This window comes from Dama dama, chromosome 28 (genome assembly GCF_033118175.1).
Source record: "Dama dama isolate Ldn47 chromosome 28, ASM3311817v1, whole genome shotgun sequence".
Lineage (NCBI taxonomy): Eukaryota > Metazoa > Chordata > Mammalia > Artiodactyla > Cervidae > Dama > Dama dama.
The window spans coordinates 41,700,976-41,724,492 of NC_083708.1; the positions used below are offsets into that span (position 1 = coordinate 41,700,976).

General features: G+C 40.9%; 2 protein-coding genes across 2 annotated transcripts in view; both read left to right on the forward strand.

Annotated features, from left to right (window-relative positions):
* Positions 1–23,517, forward strand: part of PDSS2 (decaprenyl diphosphate synthase subunit 2) — a 276,653-nt gene that overhangs the window by 231,663 nt on the left and 21,473 nt on the right. Inside the window, exon 7 of the mRNA XM_061131753.1 lies at positions 4,812–4,844. Within this exon, the coding sequence (XP_060987736.1) occupies positions 4,812–4,844 (33 nt within the window). The remainder of the gene's footprint in view (positions 1–4,811; positions 4,845–23,517) is intronic.
* Positions 1–23,517, forward strand: part of BEND3 (BEN domain containing 3) — a 109,394-nt gene that overhangs the window by 13,067 nt on the left and 72,810 nt on the right. Inside the window, exon 2 of the mRNA XM_061131752.1 lies at positions 4,812–4,844. The gene's annotated coding sequence lies outside the window, so the exon portion shown is untranslated. The remainder of the gene's footprint in view (positions 1–4,811; positions 4,845–23,517) is intronic.

Consider the following 23,517-nt stretch of genomic DNA (forward strand, 5'->3'; position numbering starts at 1 on the left):
GCCTTTGAAATAAACACTGATGCATACATAAGCAGGATGTTAGGCATAGCCCACATCAGTGACCCTCAAATGACTCAGAATTCAGGGCTAGGGTATTGAGGACCTGCATTTTCAACAGGTTGCACAGGTGATTCTGATATAGCCAGGCCAGTACTTGGGAACACCTGGTCTGACCCAGTACGCTTATTTTACAAATAAGAAAATGAAAATCCATGTAAAAATTTAAAATTACTTGAGGTGTTATCCTATTATGGACCTGAAACCATATTTTCTGGCTCCCAGCGTATCCATTTCCCAGGAGGTCACAGTGCCTCTTAAAGTGGTCACAGTTAAGAGCTTAGGCCACCAGTTTCCCTCCATAGACAGGGCCTATTTACCAGTTGAGGTTTGGTGGTGCACATTTGAAATCTGAGGTCTCATGACCTCCATTAGGGCTCTTTTCTTTTCAGTCACTGTTGTCAAGGTTGAAACTCTTAATTACTCTAAACCAATGCATCTATGAGAAGATTGGTAGATTATTTTTCTCTGTTCTTTTCTTTTGTTGAGTTTCACATATTTCTTGAATTTATTTTTTATAGATTCCCATCTTCAGCTTACTTCTAAATAGAAGTTGAGTAATAAAATCAAAATACAGTCCTGTTCAATATGAGTAAAAATTATTTTTAAGACACCAAATATTGACTCCCCATTAACTGTATACTGACTGAATCTAAACACCCAGCTTTCCTAGAACTAGGAATGATATGAACTTTGCTCTGTAAGTCTCCTGAATAAACAGTATATAACCAGCACTTATTAAGAAAAAGCATTTATCCATTTATTCACTCTTTCACCAGATACTGACCATCTCCTATCTATAGGCACTGTTCTAGACATGGAATACAGTTATGATCAGGAGAGAAAATGTCCATATTCTCATGAAGCTTAAGTTCTAGAGGGAGATTGTATGTGAAAATAAGATTATACAACCCCCTAGAGGAAGAGATATTTATTTGTTCTGTTCCTTGCTGTGTCTCCAGCGGCAGAGCAATATCTAACACCCATCAGGTACACAGTGAACAAGTATTGAATGAATGAGCACCATCAGATGAAACAGAAACTATGGCCCTTCCCAAATTAACTGTTTTATAAGCAGAAACAATTGGTAACATTCCATAAGAAATGTTATTTATGTACAGGATTAAACCATGTGCATTTGTTTCTAATTTGCTGTATTTCATAAGCTCTAAAAGCTTTTTGTGAAAAAAAAAATTTTTTTATATCAGAATGTACTTTCAGGTGTGTGTCTGGCATACATGGATATTAACTCACATAGCAGCTGGAAATATATACCTATAGAGATCTAATTATCTATAGTATTTTATTTTATAAAATAAATGATACTTTTATGTACAAGCTAAAGCAGTCAAGGATGACATGGTCTCCACAAGACTGGAACGTTTGTTGTAACAAAATAAAAAGGACATTCAGGTGAGCAGCGTATCAGCAGTTAGTTTGTTCGGGTTGTATTGGCTGTGGCTGTCATGCTGTCATTGTATGTAGGGTTCTAGTCTCTCAGCTTTCAAAACATTTAAGAGCTGATGTTGAATAGGGATTTACATACATGGTGTTTCTTTGCCATCATCCCCAGCAAAGGATATCTCCACCTTTACATACATGGTGTTTCTTTGCCATCATCCCCAGCAAAGGATATCTCCACCGTGTAAAAGGTGGTAGCCAAGCTAGGAATACAAAATAAAATGAGAAGGTTTGAAAATAGCTGTGATTCTATTAAGAAAAGAAAAGAAAAAGGGTGGGGGTTAGCTTCGCCAGTGGCTCAGAAGTAAGGAATCTACCTGCAACACAAGAGCTGCAGGAGAAATGGGTTTTATCCCTGGATCAGGAAGATCCTGCTGGAAGAGGGCATGGCAACCCACTCCAGTGTTCTTGCTTGGAGAATCCCATGAACAGAGGAGCCCAGCAGGCTACAGTCCTTAAGGCTGCAAAGAGTTGGACACCACTGAAGTGACTTAGCTGGTAGGATGGAGGTGGGGGGACCTAGCACACATGTGATTCTATAAAAATGTTGAATCCTGTACACTTGAAACTAAAATAATATTGTAAGTCAACTCTTCAGTTTTTTTTTTAAAAAAAGGAAAATAGCTTGTGACTGATTAAAGCACAAGTACTTCAAAATAATAGAATTCTCTAAGATGATCAGTTTATAAGCAAGGTATGTGATGAGACTAGTCTAGATGTCTTTATCTGTAAATAGCATTATAGTCACTATTACTATCTGAAGAAACTGAATTTTTTTTTCTGGGACTATTGGGGAAATGGCTCAGTACCTCCAAAGGGAAAAGGCCACCTCCATCATTGTAAATTATAGTTTCTCTGCACTTTACCCTGCAACATTAAGATATGAAAGGTACTCAACTTTCTAACTTTCAACAGATACCACTTTCAACACTTCTCACATGCCCTTTATGTTAAACACTGTAAGATGAGAATGTTGAAAGTGCTAGAATGAAGAGGAGGTAGTTAGAACAGAAACATGACTAAAAGTAGTGAGGAAACGGCTGACACATTACAGAAATGAGTTGTTTGATAGTATAGTTCTGTAGGGTTCCCAGTTTGGGTATCATTGGAAAAGTGCTGTGCCTGAGAAACCCATGCAAGAGACAACCCTTGCCTGAGAAACCTGGCAAGAGACAAGGGAAAGGACGAGCAATTGAAAAGGTGGAAAACTGGTGGCCACAGAATCAGCCTCCATGTCAGATACCCCTTAACTCAAAGTGAATTTGAGAGACAGATGAGAATTTGAGAACTTGAAGACTAAGCATATTGTGAAATGCTGCTGCTGAAGTTTTGGTCACAAGCCATGGATTATTCATGAGATCAAAGCCAGTTCATATTTGCATGATATCAAAGAGTCATGAGTGCACCATGCAGATGTTCTTGGGCTCCACACCACGCCTGCAGAAGTTACAGTGTTGGGAGAGAGATTTCAGTGTAGACAGAATTGTTTGTTTGCTTTTTTTTTGACAGAATTGTTTTAACTTGGGGAAAAGACAAGTCTGTCCCTGTACAGTAGATATAAAATACCCGAGCAGAGAGAAGAATGAGCCTCATTTTAAAATATCTGCAAGAACCGACTCTTATTCCTGCTGGTATATTACATCTCAGGACTAAATTCAAACCCTTCTTAGTTCACTGAAAATCTTAGATCCCAAAAACATCTTTGAAGAACAGATTGAAAACCACAAATTCTTTTTTACAGTACATACGTTGCAGAGGCCTTTTGTTTCATTGAAATCTTGGAAGTCCCAGTTTTAACTAAATCATTTGTGATGGTGTCAAAAGCTATACATGAGCAGTATCTTATTAGAAGTTGCTTTTCATGAAAATAAGAAATTCATGAAAATAAGAAAAACAAAATTAGGCCTCTTAGGATAAATTTTTTTAGGATTATAAAGAAGCAAAAAGATTTTAAACTAGTGTTATAAAGATTTCATTCTCTCTCATGTAAGTAATCTGCCACATTTAGTGTCATTATCTGTATAGTGTCATTTTGGACTCAGAAAACACATGGTCTCAAGACCTAACCTGTTTGTAAGTTGAAGGGCTCTCGTTGTGTGCAGAGGTGGCAGGAGTTTTGCTCTCAAGTCCACAGAAGATGAGCTAACCTACCAGCAAAGACTAATGCATTGGTTGTCTCTGTCATGTTCAGATTTGATAAATAACGCTTTTGAGTATATGTTTTAATTTCAAATTGCTTTTTAATAACTAAAAATATTAAAATTTGACCTTATATAGGATGTCTCCTCACCTCCAGCTTTCTTTCCTCTCCTCATCCCTGGTGACGGTGGGATGGAGGTGGGCGCCTTTTGCACAATACAACATGTTAAAAATTATGCCAAAGGGAGTGGGGAAAAAAATGAACCCACAGATTACTAATTGTACAGAAGGAAATATGTCATTACAGTGAAACCATCTGATAGTCACCACTTAAACCCAGTGATCAGACTTATAGCATTACTGAGATACAGGAGAGCCTGACATTTAGTGCCTCCTGAATTGATGCAGTTGAAGTATATAATATTCCATAGAAGATATTCTTGCAAAAAATGTTTAACCTAAATCTAAGCAAGCTTCTTCAGACCCAACTTTCAGTTTGTAAGCAAATGACACAATGAAAAAAGTGATAATAATAAAAGAGAGACATTTTATATGACAGCTGCCCTGGTCTCCTCAAAAAGTCAGTTATTTCCATGAAAAAAGTTAATGATTTTTATTTTCATTTCTTAAAAAATGGGGAAGGGCTAGTCTAGATTTAAAAGGGAAAATAGAGATAAAAGCCAAATGCAATGTGTGAATCTTGATTAATTCTAGTGTGAGAAGAAAAGTTAAAATAAAATATATTCTTGGGACAACTGGAGAAATGTGAATATGGATTGTATATCAGATGGTATGGCATTATTGTTAGTTTTTTTTTTTTTTTATTTGAAAGTGATCATGTATGAGTTGTCCTGTGCTTACAAGATGTTTGCTGAGGCATAAAGGAATGAGGAGTCATGGTATCTGCCACTATCAAACCTAGAGTATATAAGTGTGCTCGTGGTACTGATCTTTCAACTCTTCAATACCTTTGAGAGTTCTGTGTATATGTATATACATACATACATATGTATGTTTCACTACATACCATGTAGAGATAGAAGAGGAAGTGGAGAAGGGGAAGAAAGTTGGCTTATTCTTTGAGAAGCAAAAGTTATAGAAATACTAAGTGACTTTAAAAGAACTAATTGATTTTCCCCTCTTTTCTATTTTAGGCTCAAGAGAAAGGAAGATTAGACTATGCTAAGGTAGGTAGATTTTGTGCATTCTGCACCATTTTATACATTTCTATTTGCTATTTGGTTTTTATTTATACTTGAAAAGTCAAAAGAAAAGCATCACATTCAAAACTAAGTGACCTTCCCTGTGAAGTAACAGGCATTAACAGGTGAAATAGGATTCATTTAATGGTAAGTTTATTTAGTGAATGCCTACTTCTTTCCAGACACTGTGTTAGGCGTCAAAGATAGAAGAGTGAACCAGATCAGTTCTTTCATTCATGACATTTACAAGCTAGTTGAGGAGGTGATTAATAAACAACTAAATGGATACATAATATAATGTCAACTGGTGGTAAGTGCCATGAGGAAAAATTAACTGGGTAAGATCACTGACCATTGCTGGAAAGATGTATCTTTGGACTATGGAAAAGAGCTTTTAGCATCATCAGGTAATACCTGGGAAGCACCATACAGGGCAGGTCTGGATTCCTAGAGGCAGTAGTTTTCACATACCCTGTAGAGCTCTTGAAAACATACATGCCTGGGTTACCACAGCATCATACCTCTTTCACCAACTTCAGAATTCCCTGGTAGGCAGAGCAGGCCAGGGGCAGGATGGAAGGGTTTGAAAAAAAAGGCTCCACAGATCATTTGGACACATAGCCTTGTTCAAACACTGCTGTGGGATTTTGAATTTCAGCGCACCTCTGCAAGCCTTTGAACACACTTGGGTTTTCTCCTGAGGAACAAATGAAGTATTTTTGCAGGTGTGTGGGATGTATACAGCTGCTTGAATAAAGGAACATGCTAACCATCTGGTTTTTACAACAGTCAAGAATAGCCAGAGCGTGAGCACACCTGTACTCCAAAGACAAGGAGGACGAGATGGGACCTGTAAGAGCTGAGCTTGTGCTGGGACAGCTGGAAACCCCCACACTGATCGCTCCAAGGCTGATCCAGAGCAGTGTGCTCTCTCGGCAGCCCTGAAGTGTACACCCATGGTTCCATGCCTTTTCTTTGCCTGAAGTGCGGTTCTTTCCTTCTCTGTCTCACAGACTTATGTGTGCTTCAAGAAAAATTAGATTAAGAGTGGTATCTCTATACTGAAGACTTCTGTGTCTGTCACTCTATCTTTGATGTCTGTGCTAAGTCGTTTCAGTCATGTCCAAATGTTCGTGACCGCATGAACTGTAGCCCGCCAGGCTCCTCTGTCCATGGGATTCTCCAGTCAAGAATACTGGAGTGGGTTGCCATTTCCTTCTTAGATGTCTACTTGAGCCTTATACCTAAATGGTCTCCCACAGGCAGAGATGCTCAAAGTGTCTTAAACTGAACTCAACATCTTCCCAGCATCTCTGGTCACCTTTTTTTTAGTACTTTATTTTTTAGAGAAGTTTTTAAGTTCACAGCAAAACTGAGCAAAAAGTGTAGAAAGTTTGCATTACCCTCTGACACCACACAAGCATAGCCGTCCCCACTGTTAGCGTCCTGCAGCAGATTGGAACATCTGTTATCATCAATAAACCTGCATTAATACATCTTTATAACCCAAAGTCCATCATTGACATTAGGGTCTAGTGTTAGTGTTGTATCTCTGGTCCTTATTACTTGTTCTGTCTCCTGATGTTGTCTGTCATCCCACCAGTGAACCATGTGAGAAAATTAGAAGTCACTCTCAAATGCTCTTACCCCCTCACCCCTATGTTCCATGACCAAGTCATACCAGTTTTATTGCCTACATTTTCTTAAATCCAGTCCCTCCTCTTGATGCCTCTTCCATTGCTCACACTGCATCCTGCTCTGAACCACTAGAAAGCCTGTGACTGTTCTCTATGCCTCTCTTTTGTTCCCAAAGATCCATCACCAGCCCGAATGTCTATCTAAACCACAAGCCTGGCAGTTCCACACTGCATCTTAAAACCCTTCCTTGGCCCTATGTTTTCTATAAGGCATATTCAAAGCTTACCACAGTGGCATATAAAGCACTGTGATCTCACCCCCTGGAGGCACTCTCCAGCTTCATGTCCTCCAGACTGTGCTCCAGTGGCACCAAATTACATAAAACATGCTGTTTCTGTTCTCTGTGCCTTGACCCGAGCTGTCCCCTCTGCTTGGAATGCAGCAGAGTCCCCCTTTATCTGGCTTCCCCTGCCTCTTCTGTAAGACCTAATGTAGGATCGTCTCCAGGAGAAAGTCTGCCTGGGTCCCTGGGCTGGATGAGCTGCTTTCCTCTGTTCTCTAGTCCACTGTGCACCTCTCAGTCATTGTGCTTCACTCCATTGTTTATGACCATTTATGAGAAAGATCATAGGCTGTGAGCTCTTTGAGGGCACAGATGGTAACTTGTTTGTACACTTGGTGCCTAACATAGTGCTTGGCCCTTGGCAAATGGTGAATGAGTAAGTGAGTGAGGTTGTAAGAAAATAGAAGACCCATGCAATTAGTTGCAGGAGAAATTCTGGTATATGGTTTTTTATTTCAATCACAGAGGAAGGGAAAGCTTTTGACACCAGCTGCAGGTATCAGCAGGGATAAGAAGATTGCTTGAGAAGGTTAATGCAGGGAGATAAATGCAGGGATTTCACTATGATAAAGGAAATAACTTATAAACAAAAAATTAAGGGCAGTGACATCATGATTTGGCAATAGAATGATTACTTATCATTGCTGCTTATTTATGACTCAGAAAACTCTTTTAGGATTTCTTATTGCAGAAGCACCTGCCAGGGGAAGAGACTAGAAGAAAAGGAAAAAAAGAAAATGGAGACACAGATAGAACACTCTGAACCAAGCAATGGGTCTGTCACCAACTCACTGCAAAATCTGTTATCAGTCACTTAATCTTTTTGGTTTCCCCTCAGTTTCCGTAGTATGAGAGGAGCAGGTTACAGTATTTTCCAGCATTCTTGCCTGGAAAATCCCATAGACGGAGGAGGGTACAGTAGCTGGTGGGCTGGTAGGGTACTGTAGGAGGATGGGTACAGTAGCTGGTGGGCTGGTAGGGTACTGTAGGAGGATGGGTACAGTAGCTGGTGGGCTGGTAGGGTACTGTAGGAGGATGGGCACAGTAGCTGGTGGGCTGGTAGGGTACTGTAGGAGGATGGGCACAGTAGCTGGTGGGCTGGTAGGGTACTGTAGGAGGATGGGCACAGTAGCTGGTGGGCTGGTAGGGTACTGTAGGAGGATGGGCACAGTAGCTGGTGGGCTGGTAGGGTACTGTAGGAGGATGGGCACAGTAGCTGGTGGGCTGGTAGGGTACTGTAGGAGGATGGGCACAGTAGCTGGTGGGCTGGTAGGGTACTGTAGGAGGATGGGTACAGTAGCTGGTGGGCTGGTAGGGTACTGTAGGAGGATGGGCACAGTAGCTGGTGGGCTGGTAGGGTACTGTAGGAGGATGGGCACAGTAGCTGGTGGGCTGGTAGGGTACTGTAGGAGGATGGGCTCAGTAGCTGGTGGGCTGGTAGGGTACTGTAGGAGGATGGGCACAGTAGCTGGTGGGCTGATAGGGTACTGTAGGAGGATGGGTACAGTAGCTGGTGGGCTGGTAGGGTACTGTAGGAGGATGGGTACAGTAGCTGATGGGCTGGTAGGGTACTGTAGGAGGATGGGTACAGTAGCTGGTGGGCTGGTAGGGTACTGTAGGAGGATGGGTACAGTAGCTGATGGGCTGGTAGGGTACTGTAGGAGGATGGGTACAGTAGCTGGTGGGCTGGTAGGGTACTGTAGGAGGATGGGTACAGTAGCTGGTGGGCTGGTAGGGTACTGTAGGAGGATGGGTACAGTAGCTGGTGGGCTGGTAGGGTACTGTAGGAGGATGGGTACAGTAGCTGGTGGGCTGGTAGGGTACTGTAGGAGGATGGGTACAGTAGCTGATGGGCTGGTAGGGTACTGTAGGAGGATGGGTACAGTAGCTGGTGGGCTGGTAGGGTACTGTAGGAGGATGGGTACAGTAGCTGGTGGGCTGGTAGGGTACTGTAGGAGGATGGGTACAGTAGCTGGTGGGCTGGTAGGGTACTGTAGGAGGATGGGTACAGTAGCTGGTGGGCTGGTAGGGTACTGTAGGAGGATGGGTACAGTAGCTGATAGGCTGGTAGGGTACTGTAGGAGGATGGGTACAGTAGCTGGTGGGCTGGTAGGGTACTGTAGGAGGATGGGCACAGTAGCTGGTGGGCTGATAGGGTACTGTAGGAGGATGGGCACAGTAGCTGGTGGGCTGGTAGGGTACTATAGGAGGATGGGTACAGTAGCTGGTGGGCTGGTAGGGTACTGTAGGAGGATGGGTACAGTAGCTGGTGGGCTGGTAGGGTACTGTAGGAGGATGGGTACAGTAGCTGGTGGGCTGGTAGGGTACTGTAGCTGGTAGGATACAGTCCATGGGGTCACAAAGAGCTGGACACAACTGAGCAACTTCACTTTCTTTCTTTCAGTTTCCTTAGTATGAGAGGAGCAGGTTACAATAGTGCTATTCTACTCTCCAGGCCCAAATTTGAGAGGAGACATTCTTTTGGGGTGGGGGTGGGGGGGTGGGCAGAGGGAACACTCTTATCTTATATACTATTAAGGTCCAGATTCATTCCTTCATCTGCTTGATCCACCCAAGCATGGTGGATCTGATATTTAATATATGCAGCCAGACCTAACCTAGACCTTCCTGTCAGAAGTCCCCCTTTGCTCTGTTTTTTCCTCCTTAACGTTTATCGTAATCTGCAGTTATCATTTTTATTTAGCTCCCTGTGTTTTGTTTCTTTTTCCAGTAGGCTGTAAGGCAAGACCTGAAGGCAGGGCCTTCCATCGTAGCATCGTCTGTGCCCAGCACAGGCTTACATGCAGGAGTGCCTGACAAATGTGTATGGACGGGGGCTGCATTAGTGAGATGTTAGAAGTGCAGGCAGCTCAGAGGTCTGGAACTGGGGATCACAGACTCAAATTAGCCAATACAGCCAGTATACTCTAGGACACTGTCCATCCCTATGTTCAGTAGCCCTCAGATTGCCTTCCCAAGCACCCAGTGACAATAGTTGTGATGCCAGCTAACAGAAACCCACCTACTGGAGTAAGTGGTGCTGTGCTGATATTTAAGGGCATAACTTGATCTCAGCAGTTAACCCAGACCTGTTATCCATGCTGCTGCTACTGCTGCTAAGTCACTTCAGTCATGTCCGACTCTGTGCGACCCCATAGACGGCAGCCCACCAGGCTCCCCCGTCCCTGGGATTCTCCAGGCAAGAACACTGGAGTGGGTTGCCATTTCCTTCTCCAATGCATGAAAGGGAAAAGGGAAAATGAAGTCACTCAGTCGTGTCTGACTCCTAGCGACCCCATGGACTGCAGCCTACCAGGCTTCTCCGTCCATGGGATTTTCCAGGCAAGAGTACTGGAGTGGGGTGCCATTGCCTTCTCCGCTGTTATCCATACATAGACCCAAATCCAAGCACCGCGGGTAGAATGATTGTATCCTTCCCTGCCAAGCGTTCAGGAGATATCTGCAGTACTGTCTCTTACGCTGTGTATCATGGGCCCATGGGGAAGTCCTGGTCTCATGCTAATTGTTGCAGGCATCGTGCTTTGGCAGCTTAGGGCTCCCCTGGTGGGTTTACCTGTAAAACTGCATTTTAAAAACTCAGTGTCAAAAAAAAAAAAACTCAGTGTCCATTTCCGGAGAGTGTCATGAAATTTAGTTATTGCTGGATGTTTCTTTATTTCCAAGTGGTGAACATTTTCTCAAAAGCCAAGTTTTATCTGAAAAATCGGATTTTAAGTGCAGATTATTTGGCCATGTGCTCTCTGGCTTCTTATACCATCTCTCCAATTTTATCAGTCTCAGAACGGCAGGGAAGTAGAGGAGAGGGTAGAAGTGGTGATCAAAATCGGTCTCGGCTAGATCGCTATAGAGTGTCAGTCACATTCAACGAAACAGTGGTGTGTCCTCAAACACTCAGAAAAGAAATTGAATTACTTCTTAATTGAGTTCCTGCTGCGATGGAGCCTGGATTATGAATGCTTTACACTGCGACAGTGCCTTTCATCTACAGATATTAAAGCGCTCAGCAACTATCCCTTCATTAAGTCTCTCCCGCCTCTGGAAGGTGGTTAACACCAGTCCCGGTGCACTCTACCCACTCCTGAAGCTCATTCACCTGAGGCTGGCCTGGGGTGGAAGCTGTTAACTATAAGGTGATTCTACCCAGCTTCTAAAATGAAAAAACAAGAAGCAACTTACCTAGTTAAAACTGCAGAAGTTTTATTGGACAGAATGTATTTACCAGAAGTGAATTGTGACCAAAAATCTGGTGCCAACAGTTTTGCTCACATACGCCGTACAAAGAGGATCTTCTTTATGTGACTGGTGTTCAGCCCTGAGTGTGTCTGTCTTAGGCAATAGGGAACTGTTCCGTGTTCCCAAGGTTTCTGGCCCCAAGCAGATTGAGTTCAGTGTTAGAGGGAAGAGTGCCACCTATTGAATTGTAGAAATCCATGGACATGTGTGGGGACCTGTGGAGAAGTGTCTCAGGCCACATTCACTCTTGGTTTGCTATGGTAACTTAATATATGTGTCTAAAGGAAAACAAGTATGTTGGCTACTCTTAGAAAAACATCTACAAACGTCTGTGTATTTTCCCCAGCTGGAGCTGAGCGTATGCCTGTAGTTTAGCCTACTGCTCCTTGAAAGAAGCATGCTGCTCAAAGACTGAGGCAGATGGTATTTTTACCACTTCAGGCAAAACATGGCACCTATGGTTCGGGTTTCTACAATTTTAATTTTTTAACACTTTCGAGATGGCTGGCTTAAAAATATCTCCATCACAGGGATACAGAACTTTTCTCAATTTCTTTTAAATAGTTGCCTCAGATATACACATTATGGATAAATATCGCTTGGTCAGAACCAGACTCTCAGCCCTGTGGGCCACCCTCCTGCTCATTCTCCCACAAGTGCGTAGGACTAGGCCTTACATGGGCTTTGACAGTCATGCCGATTTTGATGCAAAGACTCTAAATGGTTTGCAGGAGCTTTCTGGTATTCATCTCCAGCCTTTACTGTGTGTAGTTTATATAATTTTCCAATGACTCAGTACAGAAAAGAAAGTTGTTTTTTGTGTCTTCCCACTGAGGTTCACTTGAAGCACAGAGAGTTGCTCAAGGTTAAGCACTTGGTAAAGATTTTGCATATGTTAGTTTATCAGGCATCCAGTTCTCAGTCAAATGTGAGAAAGGCTTTTTGAAAGGAGTGGGAGTTTTTTGCTGTTTCCCCTCTCCCGGAATTTGTTCAGGTCTCAGAGTAGCCCTTTCCCCTACCTCAGGAGCAGTGTCTAGAGCCCCTGCCTTCTCCATCCCTCCCCACCCTCAGGCCGTGCACATTTTGTTTTATTATAAAACACATTTGCATAGGGTACACATTAAAATTCCCTTCCCAGCAGCAAACTGTGCCATCCACAGACATTTGCATTTGCATGATCACACATCATCACTTCCTCTCATGTCGTGGTTCTCCTTTCCACGGCTTGCCCTTTTAGCCATTTCTTCCCATTTATTATCCATAGATTGCTTCAACCATTTTGCTGCACATTTTATCCAAAATTCTTTTTTGAACCAGTGTAGGAAATTTTCTATAAATATTATTGTCCTTTCTTTACTGACAAAGCCAGATTTTTTTTTTTTTTTGGCAGAGTTTTAGCCGGCTTGTTCTTTCCCATAACCCTAGCTAACTGGCTCTGAGAATTTTTCATGTTGGCACATTTAGAGACCAGATGTTGCTGTATTTTCTCTTTGCTGTACCCCTTTCTTGGGCAGATGCTCCTTCTCCTACTCTGGGACTTTGCTTTAGCTCCTTTGGTAAAATATTCCAAACAGCATCATTGTATGCACTGAATCTCTCATTTCCTCTAACCTCTTGAAGCTGTCTTAACATTTAGGATTTCTGGTTTTGTAATAATTATGGAGACTATCTAGAAGCAATAACATTCCCCCCTCTTTTTTCATTAAGAATTTGTGGTCCAATTATATGAGATGTTTATAATATAATTTAAAAGAAAAAATCCAAATCCATATGATATGAGTGCAATTATATAAAATTTCATATGCTTGATAAAGACTGCATGACAACATGTAAAATGTAAAAAGGGCCTTAAGATAATAACTTTTTGTCTGAAAGGTATCAGTTTTAAAAATGTAGACTCTGATTTGAATTGGAATTTTTCTGTGTTACCACCTGAGCTACTGAGAATTGAAAAATAACTTTCCTGAACTCATGTTTTTAGTTCATAACCAGAATTTAATCCTAGGCTCCTAAAGAGTTGCTTGCTTCTATGGCAGTAGAAGGAATTCACTGGAAAATGTGGATTTTTAAAAATAACTTTTTTAATTGAAGTATAGTTGATTTATAATGTTGTGTTAGTTTCAGGTGTATAGCACACTATTTCAGTTTTATATACATATACACACATACATGTTTATTTATATTTTCAGATTATTTTCCCTTATAGACTATTACAAAATACAGGGTATAGTTCCCTGTGCTTAACAATAGTTCCTTATCGGTTACCTGTTTTATATGTAGTTGTGTATACATGTTAAACTCCTGATTCATCCCCCCCACTTCCCTCTCTGATAATCAGAAGTTTGTTTTCTGAAATATGATGTTTTACACTGGGAATTTTTGTGCAAGGCCTCAAACTGTGGTTGAGGCGCCAGGGAATAGTCGAGAAAGATGAAAAAGGAAACCTTGGGCTCATCCTGTGCTGCAGCACTGACGTCCCGCCCGCTGCAGAGGGATGAGGGCTAAAATTTTTAAATCCTCCTCTCCCTGTTTCCTTAAAATCACATATGACCGATTATTTTTCTTTTGGCAGTCATACTTCAGAAACGTAGGGGGATTTTGTTTTGGGGTTTTTTTCCCAGCAATAATGAGTAATTTTGTTTAATCTTTTTTTCAAAACAATTAATTTACTAAAGCTGGTTTTTGCAACTACTGCTTTGATTCCAAATCTCCTTCAAAATACAGTTATCAATGATGAAAAATAATCATTGATCTATTTCTGTTCATAATAAAGCCAAAATCTTTTGTACCATGTAAAATTTTTAATCAAAAATAAGTTCTAATTGCACATGCAATAGTTAGTCTCCAGAGCCAGAGTTGTGCCTTGATGACCCTCAAGTGTTTTTGCAGAACAGTCACCCTCTGGGCATTCATTCATTCATTTGTTCCCCTATTATCAAGCTATTTCTTTTCTTCCTTAAGTCTCTGAGTATATTATTTCGCATTTGTCCCCAGTAACTATCATCTTACTTTGATGATCCATTCCGCTAATTTCTTAATGTTATTTTAAAATTAGATTCTCGTTCTCTGAGCTGTTTGCAGTCCCACACACTTCAGCGGCATCAACAGATTTAATGATCATAATCTCTAGTCCCTCATGGACCATGAATAAAATTATTAAATGATGTCAGTGATAAGCCTCTTTATGACATCATAAAATAATGCCACCCTCTCAGCTGTTTGCCCAAATATTATTGATATTCTTTTAATTCAATCCTCAAAGCAGTTATAAATCTTCTTTATTTTTCTTTATGTCATATATTTCTAGCTTATTGGCCTTTCATCTCTAATTTTATATATAAAATATTGAAGTATTTTGTTTATAACAATAATATTTAGTGGGGCAATCTCTCCCATCCTTAGGTTTATAATTTTGAATTTCTGGTTCTTGAAAAATTACATGTCTGTATAATATCTCACATTTATTAGGAAGCTAAGGCAAACTTAGATTGTTGAAGAAGAGGAGTTCTTAGCTGTAAGCCTGGAATCATGTCTGGTTTTATATCCTGAGGGCCTAACACAGTTCCTGCCACATACTAGGTACCCAATAAATATATGCTGAACTACTATTGAATGAATAACCCAAGATACGCCAGCTGTTTGTGCCTATGTTCCTTTTCATTCATAAGATGAATTTGACTCCATCTTTGATCCTCTTAATTTCTCCCCTAGTATATTTAATCAAGTACTTCCTCAATGGCATGCACTCTCTGGGTTAAAACAAAGATTCATTTGGGGTAACCTTTTGAATCTTAGTCTAGCTAACTACAGATGCTTACCAGCTGGTTCTGTGGATAAATGCTCTGCACGGTGGGGTAGCTGGATTCAATTATTGTTCCCAGTTTGTGGCATCAGGACCCACCTGTGCACAGGAAGTGAGTGTTGACTTTATGTGGAGGACTGAGCCTTTTGTCCCCTGGAGGAGTCTGCTTAGTCCATGAAGCAGTTTTAAGTAGATCTGAAGGGAATACTGTTTCTTTCCGTGTCATCAAAAGCAGTGGAAGGACATGAGTTTTCCAAAAAGAGAATGAAAAGGGAGGCACCTCTATGTCGATGTTGAATCTAGTTTCAGTAAGTTGGAAGTCTTCGTCATTGCCTTAGATTGTTATTTCCAAATTTATTCACTAATCCTACAGCCTGATTTTACATGGAATTAAGGACTTCTGTGATGTTAAGATGTTTGATCTTACAGAAAGCTATAATTTGTTCAGATGGTGTATCTGAAGCCATTCCCTCATGTTTCCTCACGAGTGCCTTCCTCTGAGGGCACTACTTAGCCTCCCTGCTGACACATGAGACTGAATATCGATCCTAGATGTGCTTAAGCACCTTTCTGAAATGGCATGGTAGCTGTGCACCTCAATTTTAAACAGAGTTACTGAGGTCACAGTAGAGATGACGGAGATTACCACTGAGTAGATCTTTTCTTTCTTCCAAGTGCTTGACTTTCTGGCTTGAGGAAAGATCTTACCTATCCACCAGATAGTACTAAAGCCAAAGATGTGCCTCTGAAGATTGACTCATGCACGGTGCCCCCTGTGGAAGGTCTCCCTGTTCTAGAGCCAAAGAAATTTTGCTGCCTTTTGTCTTCATTCCTATGCACCTGTTAGGAAAGGCTGTAGGCTTTTCTGCATCCTGTGACCCTGGTAAGATGCATGTCATTGTAAGCATTTTCTTCAGGGTGCTCTCTGTTCAAGACATATACTGAGCACTTCAATCAAGCGGTTCTACCAGATCCTGTCTCTGAATCCTTTCATTTTATGGAGAAGAGATGAAATAAGCTAACAGTGTTCACACAGTTACTATCTCACAGTCATTATTCTAGCTGGGTCTATTGACTCCACACTGTACTCTTCACTACCATGCTGTTTCCCAGGGTGCTTTAGACATACAACAAAAAGAAGTAAGAGAGAATTTGTAGTCAGTCTCTGGTCTTACCAAAATCCAGAAAATGGTATGCATTACTCTATAATCCTAACATAATTCTGGTCTCGGAAATAGTGACTATCTAGTAAGTGAATATCTTAGGATTAATTTGCTGAACTAGTTCAGTGATTATTGTGATTTTTTTCCTAAGCTGGTATGCATTCTTCCCTCTCTCAAGAAAGTTTTAGAGATATGACCATTTAAGACAAGTTCTCAAGACTTCCCTGGTGGTCCGGTCAGCCTTGCAATGCAGGGGATGCAGATTCGATCCCTTGTGGGGATCACATACACTGCACACATAAGAGCCCACATACACTGCAGTGAAAGATCCCACATGAGCATCAGAGATCCCGCATGCTGCAACTAAGACCCAATGCAGCCAAATAAATAAACATAAAAAAATAAAAATCAAGCAAGTTCTCATCACTGTTCTCTCGATGAAAGCCAGGGTCTATGTTAACGAATACCGTAGCACCATAACATCGAGCCCTCCTACATCTGGAAGAGGTGTTAATCCTGCAGATATGATTACACTTATGTGGTGCAGAGTAACAGCGTCACCCCCATAGCATTGCTTCCTGCCTGTGCCCTCAGTCTGATGTGATCTGCCTGGAAGGCCTGGCTGAGATATACATTGGTTGTCATTGCTCTCAGTAGCTATCGTTTTTCTGTCATTTGATGTGTGTTCCAGTGATGGATGGAGGGCTTCCCAGGTGGCGCTACTGATAAAGAACCTGCCTTTCAGTGCAGGAGACAGAAGAGATGCAGGTTTGATCCCTGTGTCATGAAGATCCCCTGGAGAAGGGAATGGCAACCCACTCCAGTATTCTTGCCTGGAGAATCCCATGGACAGAGAAGGCTGGTGGGCTACAGTCCATAGGGTGGCAAAGAATTGGACATGACTAAAGCCACTTAGCATGCACACAGAGACCAGTGATGAAAGTCATGTGTTTTGAGCTCATTTTGTATCAGGATGTATATTGGGATGCCAGGAATCTAGGCTCAATGGATAGTAGTGATGCTGGTGGTAATAGTGGTTTTGAGGTAAGTGATCCCAAGCTTTTAGCAGATGAAAAATCAGAATATAAGGAGAATTTAAGAAATGAATGAAGGTACTTCCTTGGTGTGCAGTGGATAAGAATCCACCTGCCAATGCAGGGGACATGATCCCTGCTCTGGGAAGATCCCACATGCCTTGGAGCACCTAAGTCTGTGCACAACTACTGAGCCCATGCTCTCGAACCCGTGCTCCAGAACAAAACAAGCCACTGCAATGAGAAGCCCACTCACCACAACAGAGTAGTCCCCACTCAACTGCAACTAGAGAAAACCCAAGTTTAGTAGCAAAAACCCAGTGCAACCAAAAATTTCAAATTAATTAATTAATTTTTTAGGAAGAGAAATGAATAAGATATAGACTCAAGTCAAGCTGGAAACCCAAATTCACTCTTGTATAATTTATGTGTTTCTCTCATAATCCCCAGGATGGTTTACATACATGATGTGCGTGCATCATTAAATTTTCCTCTAGAAGACGTGATAACCAAGCAGCAAAAATTGCTTTTCCTGTGGAATTAAGCCTCAATTTAATATAATTCCATACATATGTCAGATGGGGCTTCCCAAGTGGCACAGTGGTAAACAATCCACCTGCCAGAGCAGGAGACGCAAGAGATGCAAGTTTGATCCCTGGGTTGGAAAGATCCCCTGGAAGAAGAAATGGCAACGCACTCCAGTATTCTTGCCTGGAAAATCCCACGGACAGAGGAGCCTGGTGGCCTGTAGTCCATGGAGTCACAAAGAGTCGGACACAACTGAGTACCACCACCACCCTCAGATACCCTACTTACCAAATGTTAATGAGAATTTATAAATTAACTTTTAAAAACTAAAATCATATACTTATTCCCTTTAATTACAACTTGAAATCAGGCTCATCTACTCATACCCTGAGCTCCAAGCTGACCTCTTGTTTCTTAAGCAGCAAGCACAACTTTACCTGAATACTCAGCCATAGAGTGAACAGTTTTGGTCAGTTTTGATTATGCCAATAAAATGTTTTAACTATATGAAAATATTTCTAAATTATATATGTATGTATGGGTGTTTGTTTAGAGGTATTTATACATATAATTTGGGCTTCCCTGGTAGCTCAGCTGGTAAAGAATCAGCCTGCAATGCAGGAGACCCCAGTTCATTTTCTGGGTCCAGAAGATCACCTGGAGAAGGGATAGGCTATCCACTCCAGTATTCTTGCCTGGAGAATCCCTATGGACAGAAGAGCCTGGTGGGCTACAGTCCGTGGGATTGCAACCAGTCGGACATGGCTGAGCAACTAAGTATAGCATACATATAATATACATATATATTCAGATATGATAATTTTTATGAAATGAGTTGTTTGATTATGCTCAGGTCTTTGTGGATAGTATTTCACAGCACAGACTCAGATGTACTTAGCTGAGAGGTTGAGCCTTGAAATCAGTTCTGAAATCTCACTCTCAACAGGAGGCCACACATCATCCAGACTGAGCTTAATAGACTCATGTGGAAGAGAGGGCAAGAAAAATGATACCCTATCTGTTTTTATCGTGTGTTTTTCTTCCCCCTTTTAGGGAGAATAGACAGAATTTTCAATGATCAAGATGATTTGGAAATTCATTTTTCAGAACAAGCATGTTTCCTATTTTCTAATAATCACAGTTTTTAAATATTTAAAATACTTTGATGAATCTATGTAAAATAGTCTATATTCTTTATAATTAAAGCCAGGTTAATCACTCAGTCAGTTCAGTCACTCAGTCATGTCCGACTCTTCGAGACCCCATGGACCACAGCATCCCAGGCCTCCCTGTCCATCACCAACGCCCCGAGTTTACTCAAACTCATCTCCATTGAGTCGGTGATGCCATCCAACCATTTCATCCTCTGTCATCCCCTCCTCCTCCCACCTTCAATCTTTCCCAGCATCAGGGTCTTTTCAAATGAGTCAGCTCTTCACATCAGGTGGCCAAAGTATTGGAGTTTCAATATCAGTCTTTCCAATGAACACTCAGGACTGATCTCCTTTAGAATGGACTGGATGGATCTCCTTGCAGTCCGAGGGACTCTCAAGAGTCTTCTCCAACACCACAGTTCAAAAGCATCAATTCTTTGGTGCTCAGCTTTGTTTATAATCCAACTCTGACATCCATACATGACTACTGGGAAAACCATAGCTTTGACTAGATGAACCTTTGTTGGCAAAGTAATGTCTCTGCTTTTTAATATGCTGTCTAGGTTGGTCATAACTTTTCTTCCAAGGAGCAAGCGTCTTTTAATTTCATGGCTGCAGTCACCATCTACAGTGATTTTGGAGCCCCCAAAAATAAAGTCAGCCACTGTTTCCACTGTTTCCCCATTTATTTGCCATGAAGTGATGGGACTGGATGCCACGATCATAGTTATCTGAATGTTGAGCTTTAAGCCAACCTTTTCACTCTCCTCTTTCACTTTCGTCAAGAGGCTCTTTAGTTCTTCTTCACTTTCTGCCATAAGGGTGGTATCATCTGGGTATCTGAGGTTATTGATATTTCTCCTGGAAATCTTGATCCCAGCTTGTGCTTCATCCAGCCCGGCATTTTGCATGATGTACTCTACATATAAGTTAAATAAGCAGGGTGACAATATACAGCCTTGACATACTCCTTTCCCTATTTGGCCATCATGGAACCAGTCTGTTCCATGTCCAGTACTAACTGTTGCTTCCTGACCCACATACAGATTTCTCAAGAGGCAGGTCAGGTGGTCTGGTATTCCCGTCTCTTTCAGAATTTTCCACAGTTGATTGTGATCTACACAGTCAAAGGCTTTGGCATAGTCAATAAAGCAGAAGTAGATGTTTTTCTGGAACTCTCTTGCTTTTTTTGATGATCCAGTGGATGTTGGCAATTTGATCTCTGGTTCCTCTGCCTTTTCTAAAACCAACTTGAACATCTGGAAGTTCAAAGTCCATGTATTGTTGAAGCCTTGCTTGGAGAATTTTGAGCATTACTTCACTAGCGTGTGAGATGAGTGCAATTGTGTGGTAGTTTGAGCATTCTTTGGCATTGCCTTTCTTTGGGATTGGAATGAAAACTGACCTTTTCCAGCCCCGTGGCCACTGGTGAATTTTCCAAATTTGCTGGTATATTGCGTGCAGCACTTTCACAGCATCATCTTTTAGGATTTGAAATAGCTCATATGGAATCCCATCACATCCACTAGCTTTGTTCGTAGTGATGCTTCCTCAGGCCCACTTGACTTCACATTCCAGGATGTCTGGCTCTAGGTGAGTGATCACACCATCTTGATTATCTGGGTCATGAAGATCTTTTTTGTACAGTTCTTCTGTGTATTCTTGCCACCTCTTCTTAATATCTTCTGCTTCTGTTAGGTCCATACCATTTCTGTCCTTTACTGAGCCCATCTTTGCATGAAATGTTCCCTTGGTATCTCTTAATTTTCTTGAAGAGATCTCTAGTCTTTCCCATTCTGTTGTTTTCCTCTATTTCTTTGCACTGATTACTGAGGAATGCTTTCTTATCTCTCCTTGCTATTCTTTGGAACTCTGCATTCAAAGGGGTGTATCTTTCCTTTTCTCCTTTGCTTTTCACTTCTCTTCTTTTGACAGCTATTTGTAAGACCTCCTTAGACAACCATTTTACCTTTTTGCATTTCTTTTCCATGGGGATGATCTTGATCCCTGTCTCCTCTACAGTGTCATGAACCTCTGTCCATCGTTCTTCAGGCACTCTGTCTATCAGATCTAGTCCCTTAAATCTATTTCTCACTCCCACTGTATAATCATAAGGGATTTGATTTAGGTCATACCTGACTGGTCTAGTGGTTTTCCCTACTTTCTTTAGTTTAAGTCTGAATTTGGAAATAGGGAGTTCATGATCTGAGCCACAGTCAGCTCCCAGTCTTATTTTTGCTGACTCTATAGAGCTTCTCCATATTTGGCTGCGAAGAATATAATCAGTCTGATTTCGGTGTTGGCCATCTGGTGAGGTCCATGTGTAGAGTCTTCTCTTGTGTTGTTGGAAGAGGGTGTTTGCTATGACCAGTGCGTTCTCTTGGCAGAACTCTATTAGCCTTTGCCCTGCTTCGTTCCGTACTCCAAGGCCAAATTTGCCTGTTACTCCAGGTGTTTCTTGACTTCCTACTTTTGCATTCCTGTCCTCTATAATGAAAAGGACATCTTTTTGGGTGTTAGTTCTAAAAGGTCTTGTAGGTCTTCATAGAACAGTTCAACTTCACCTTCTTCAGCATTGCTGGTTGGGGCATAGGCTTGGATTACCGTGATACTGAACGGTTTGCCTTGGAAATGAACCAGGTACATTATATAAATGTTAATGTGAGCTTTGCAGTGTATCCCCATGCTCCCTTACTCTTCAAACCTTGTATTTGTGAAGCATTTTATTGATGTTAATTTCACATATATTATCTTATTCGTTCCTCGTAATAATTGCCTGTGGCATAAATATTATCTCTGTGATTTTATAGGTGAGGTGGGCTTAGAGAAGTTACTGTGCCCAAGGTCACACATGTCCAGGTCCAGAGTTTCCCCACTGCCAGGGAGAGAGGCAGTGTGCTTATTGCTTCTCTATGATTATTTTTGTCTTATTATGAAACAGCATAAATGAATTAATCAGTCTTAGGAAGGGAACATCTCATCCTGTTATAAGATTAAAAAATGGTTCCTGTGTGTTTTCATTTGGAGGATTCTGCTCCAAGGTGCTTGAAAGGCCATCATGTCTGGAAGTATGTGGCATTTTGTCCCTCTTGGAGTTCACCTCTCTTACCTCCCATCTCCATGGGCTTCCAGAACTTGGCCAGGGAAAAGGAGAGTAGTGTAACAAATGTCATGTGTGTCCTGAACTCTCACACAGTTATAGAGAATGATTTTAATTCTTCAAAACAATAAATAGAACTTGTTAAAAATTAGTATCTCAGAACTCAATACAGATCCATATTAAAGTAATTTTACAGGCTATTTTACAAAAGAAAAATACTCTGATGTTTTATTAGAGAATAGTAAAAATGTTTAAAGCATGTGATAAATTATGTTTGTCATTTTGAACTTATCTTTTATCCAGTGACTTCAATGTAGCATGATGAACACTGAAATTTTTTTTTTTTAATTGTGAAAATGATAAGAGGCAGTGTCTGGTTGGTTGTGTGAAACCCCAATACCAGTGTTGCAGTCAGAGTCTTTGGTTGTGACTTTTAATTTTAAAAAAAAGTTTCTGTTATTAAGAATTTTTTAGGTACAAATATATTAGTTTTGTTTTATTCAGTGCCTTTTTGTTTAAAAAGTATGACTACAAGAATATACTTACTCAAGTATATTGAGGTGTTTATGGCTTTTTATTAGCAGAAAATGTGGAAATTTTCCACCTCCAATTCCTGTTGACATTTGTTCCACAACTGTATGGCATTTTTACTTGTGGTAGAAAAAAAAAAAAATGTGTACGCTGTAAGATGTACATAATTAATCTAATGATGGCTTAGGTTTCTGTCATCTCTGTAAATATGGTTTTATCCAAAAGTATTTGATTTGATGTATTTTTTTAAATCTGTGATGTGTATTTTAAAAGTATGTCCTGTGCAAAGGACAATATTGGCATATGTGTTCTCTTTTCAAATGAAATTCAGATTTTTCCTAGATAGATAGATCCACACACACATACACCTCATAAGGTATATAGAACAGAAGGTATATGTGTGTGTATGCAATCCTCAAATAGTCCTATGAGGTAAGTACTATTATATGTATCTTATATATATTATATTATTAGAACAGTGCTAGGCACATGTAAGTACTACATATGGGGTTGTCTTTGTTGCTATTGCTATTATTATTATATTATTATTACTATTTTAATATCAGGACACACTACCATTCTAATTGTGTCTTCACCTGTGAATTCATGTGATTGAGGAAATAACTAAAAATTCTCTTATTTCCACTTCCTTCCATTTTTGCCAAAATAAGACATTTAATTAAGGTCATTAGATCACTAGATTAAGTATTTAAGATCAGTAGATTTTTTTTTTCCTATAGATTCTTTTACATAATTTGTCATTCTAGTTCAGTTCAGTTCAGTCACTCAGTCGTGTCCAACTCTTTGCAACCCTGTGGACCGCAGCACGCCAGGCTTCCCTGTCCATCACCACCTCCCAAAGCTCGCTCAAAGTCATGTCCATTGAGTTGGTGGTGCCATTCAACCATCTCATCCGCTGTCGTCCCCTTCTCCTGCCTTCAGTCTTTCCATATCAGGGTCTTTTCCAGTGAGTCAGTTCTTTGCATCAGGTGGCCAAAGTATTGGAGCTTTAGCTTCAGCATCCATTCTTCCAGTGAATATTCAGGACTGATTTCCTTTAGGATTGACTGGTTTGATCTCCTTACAGTCCAAGGGACTCTCAGGAGTCTTC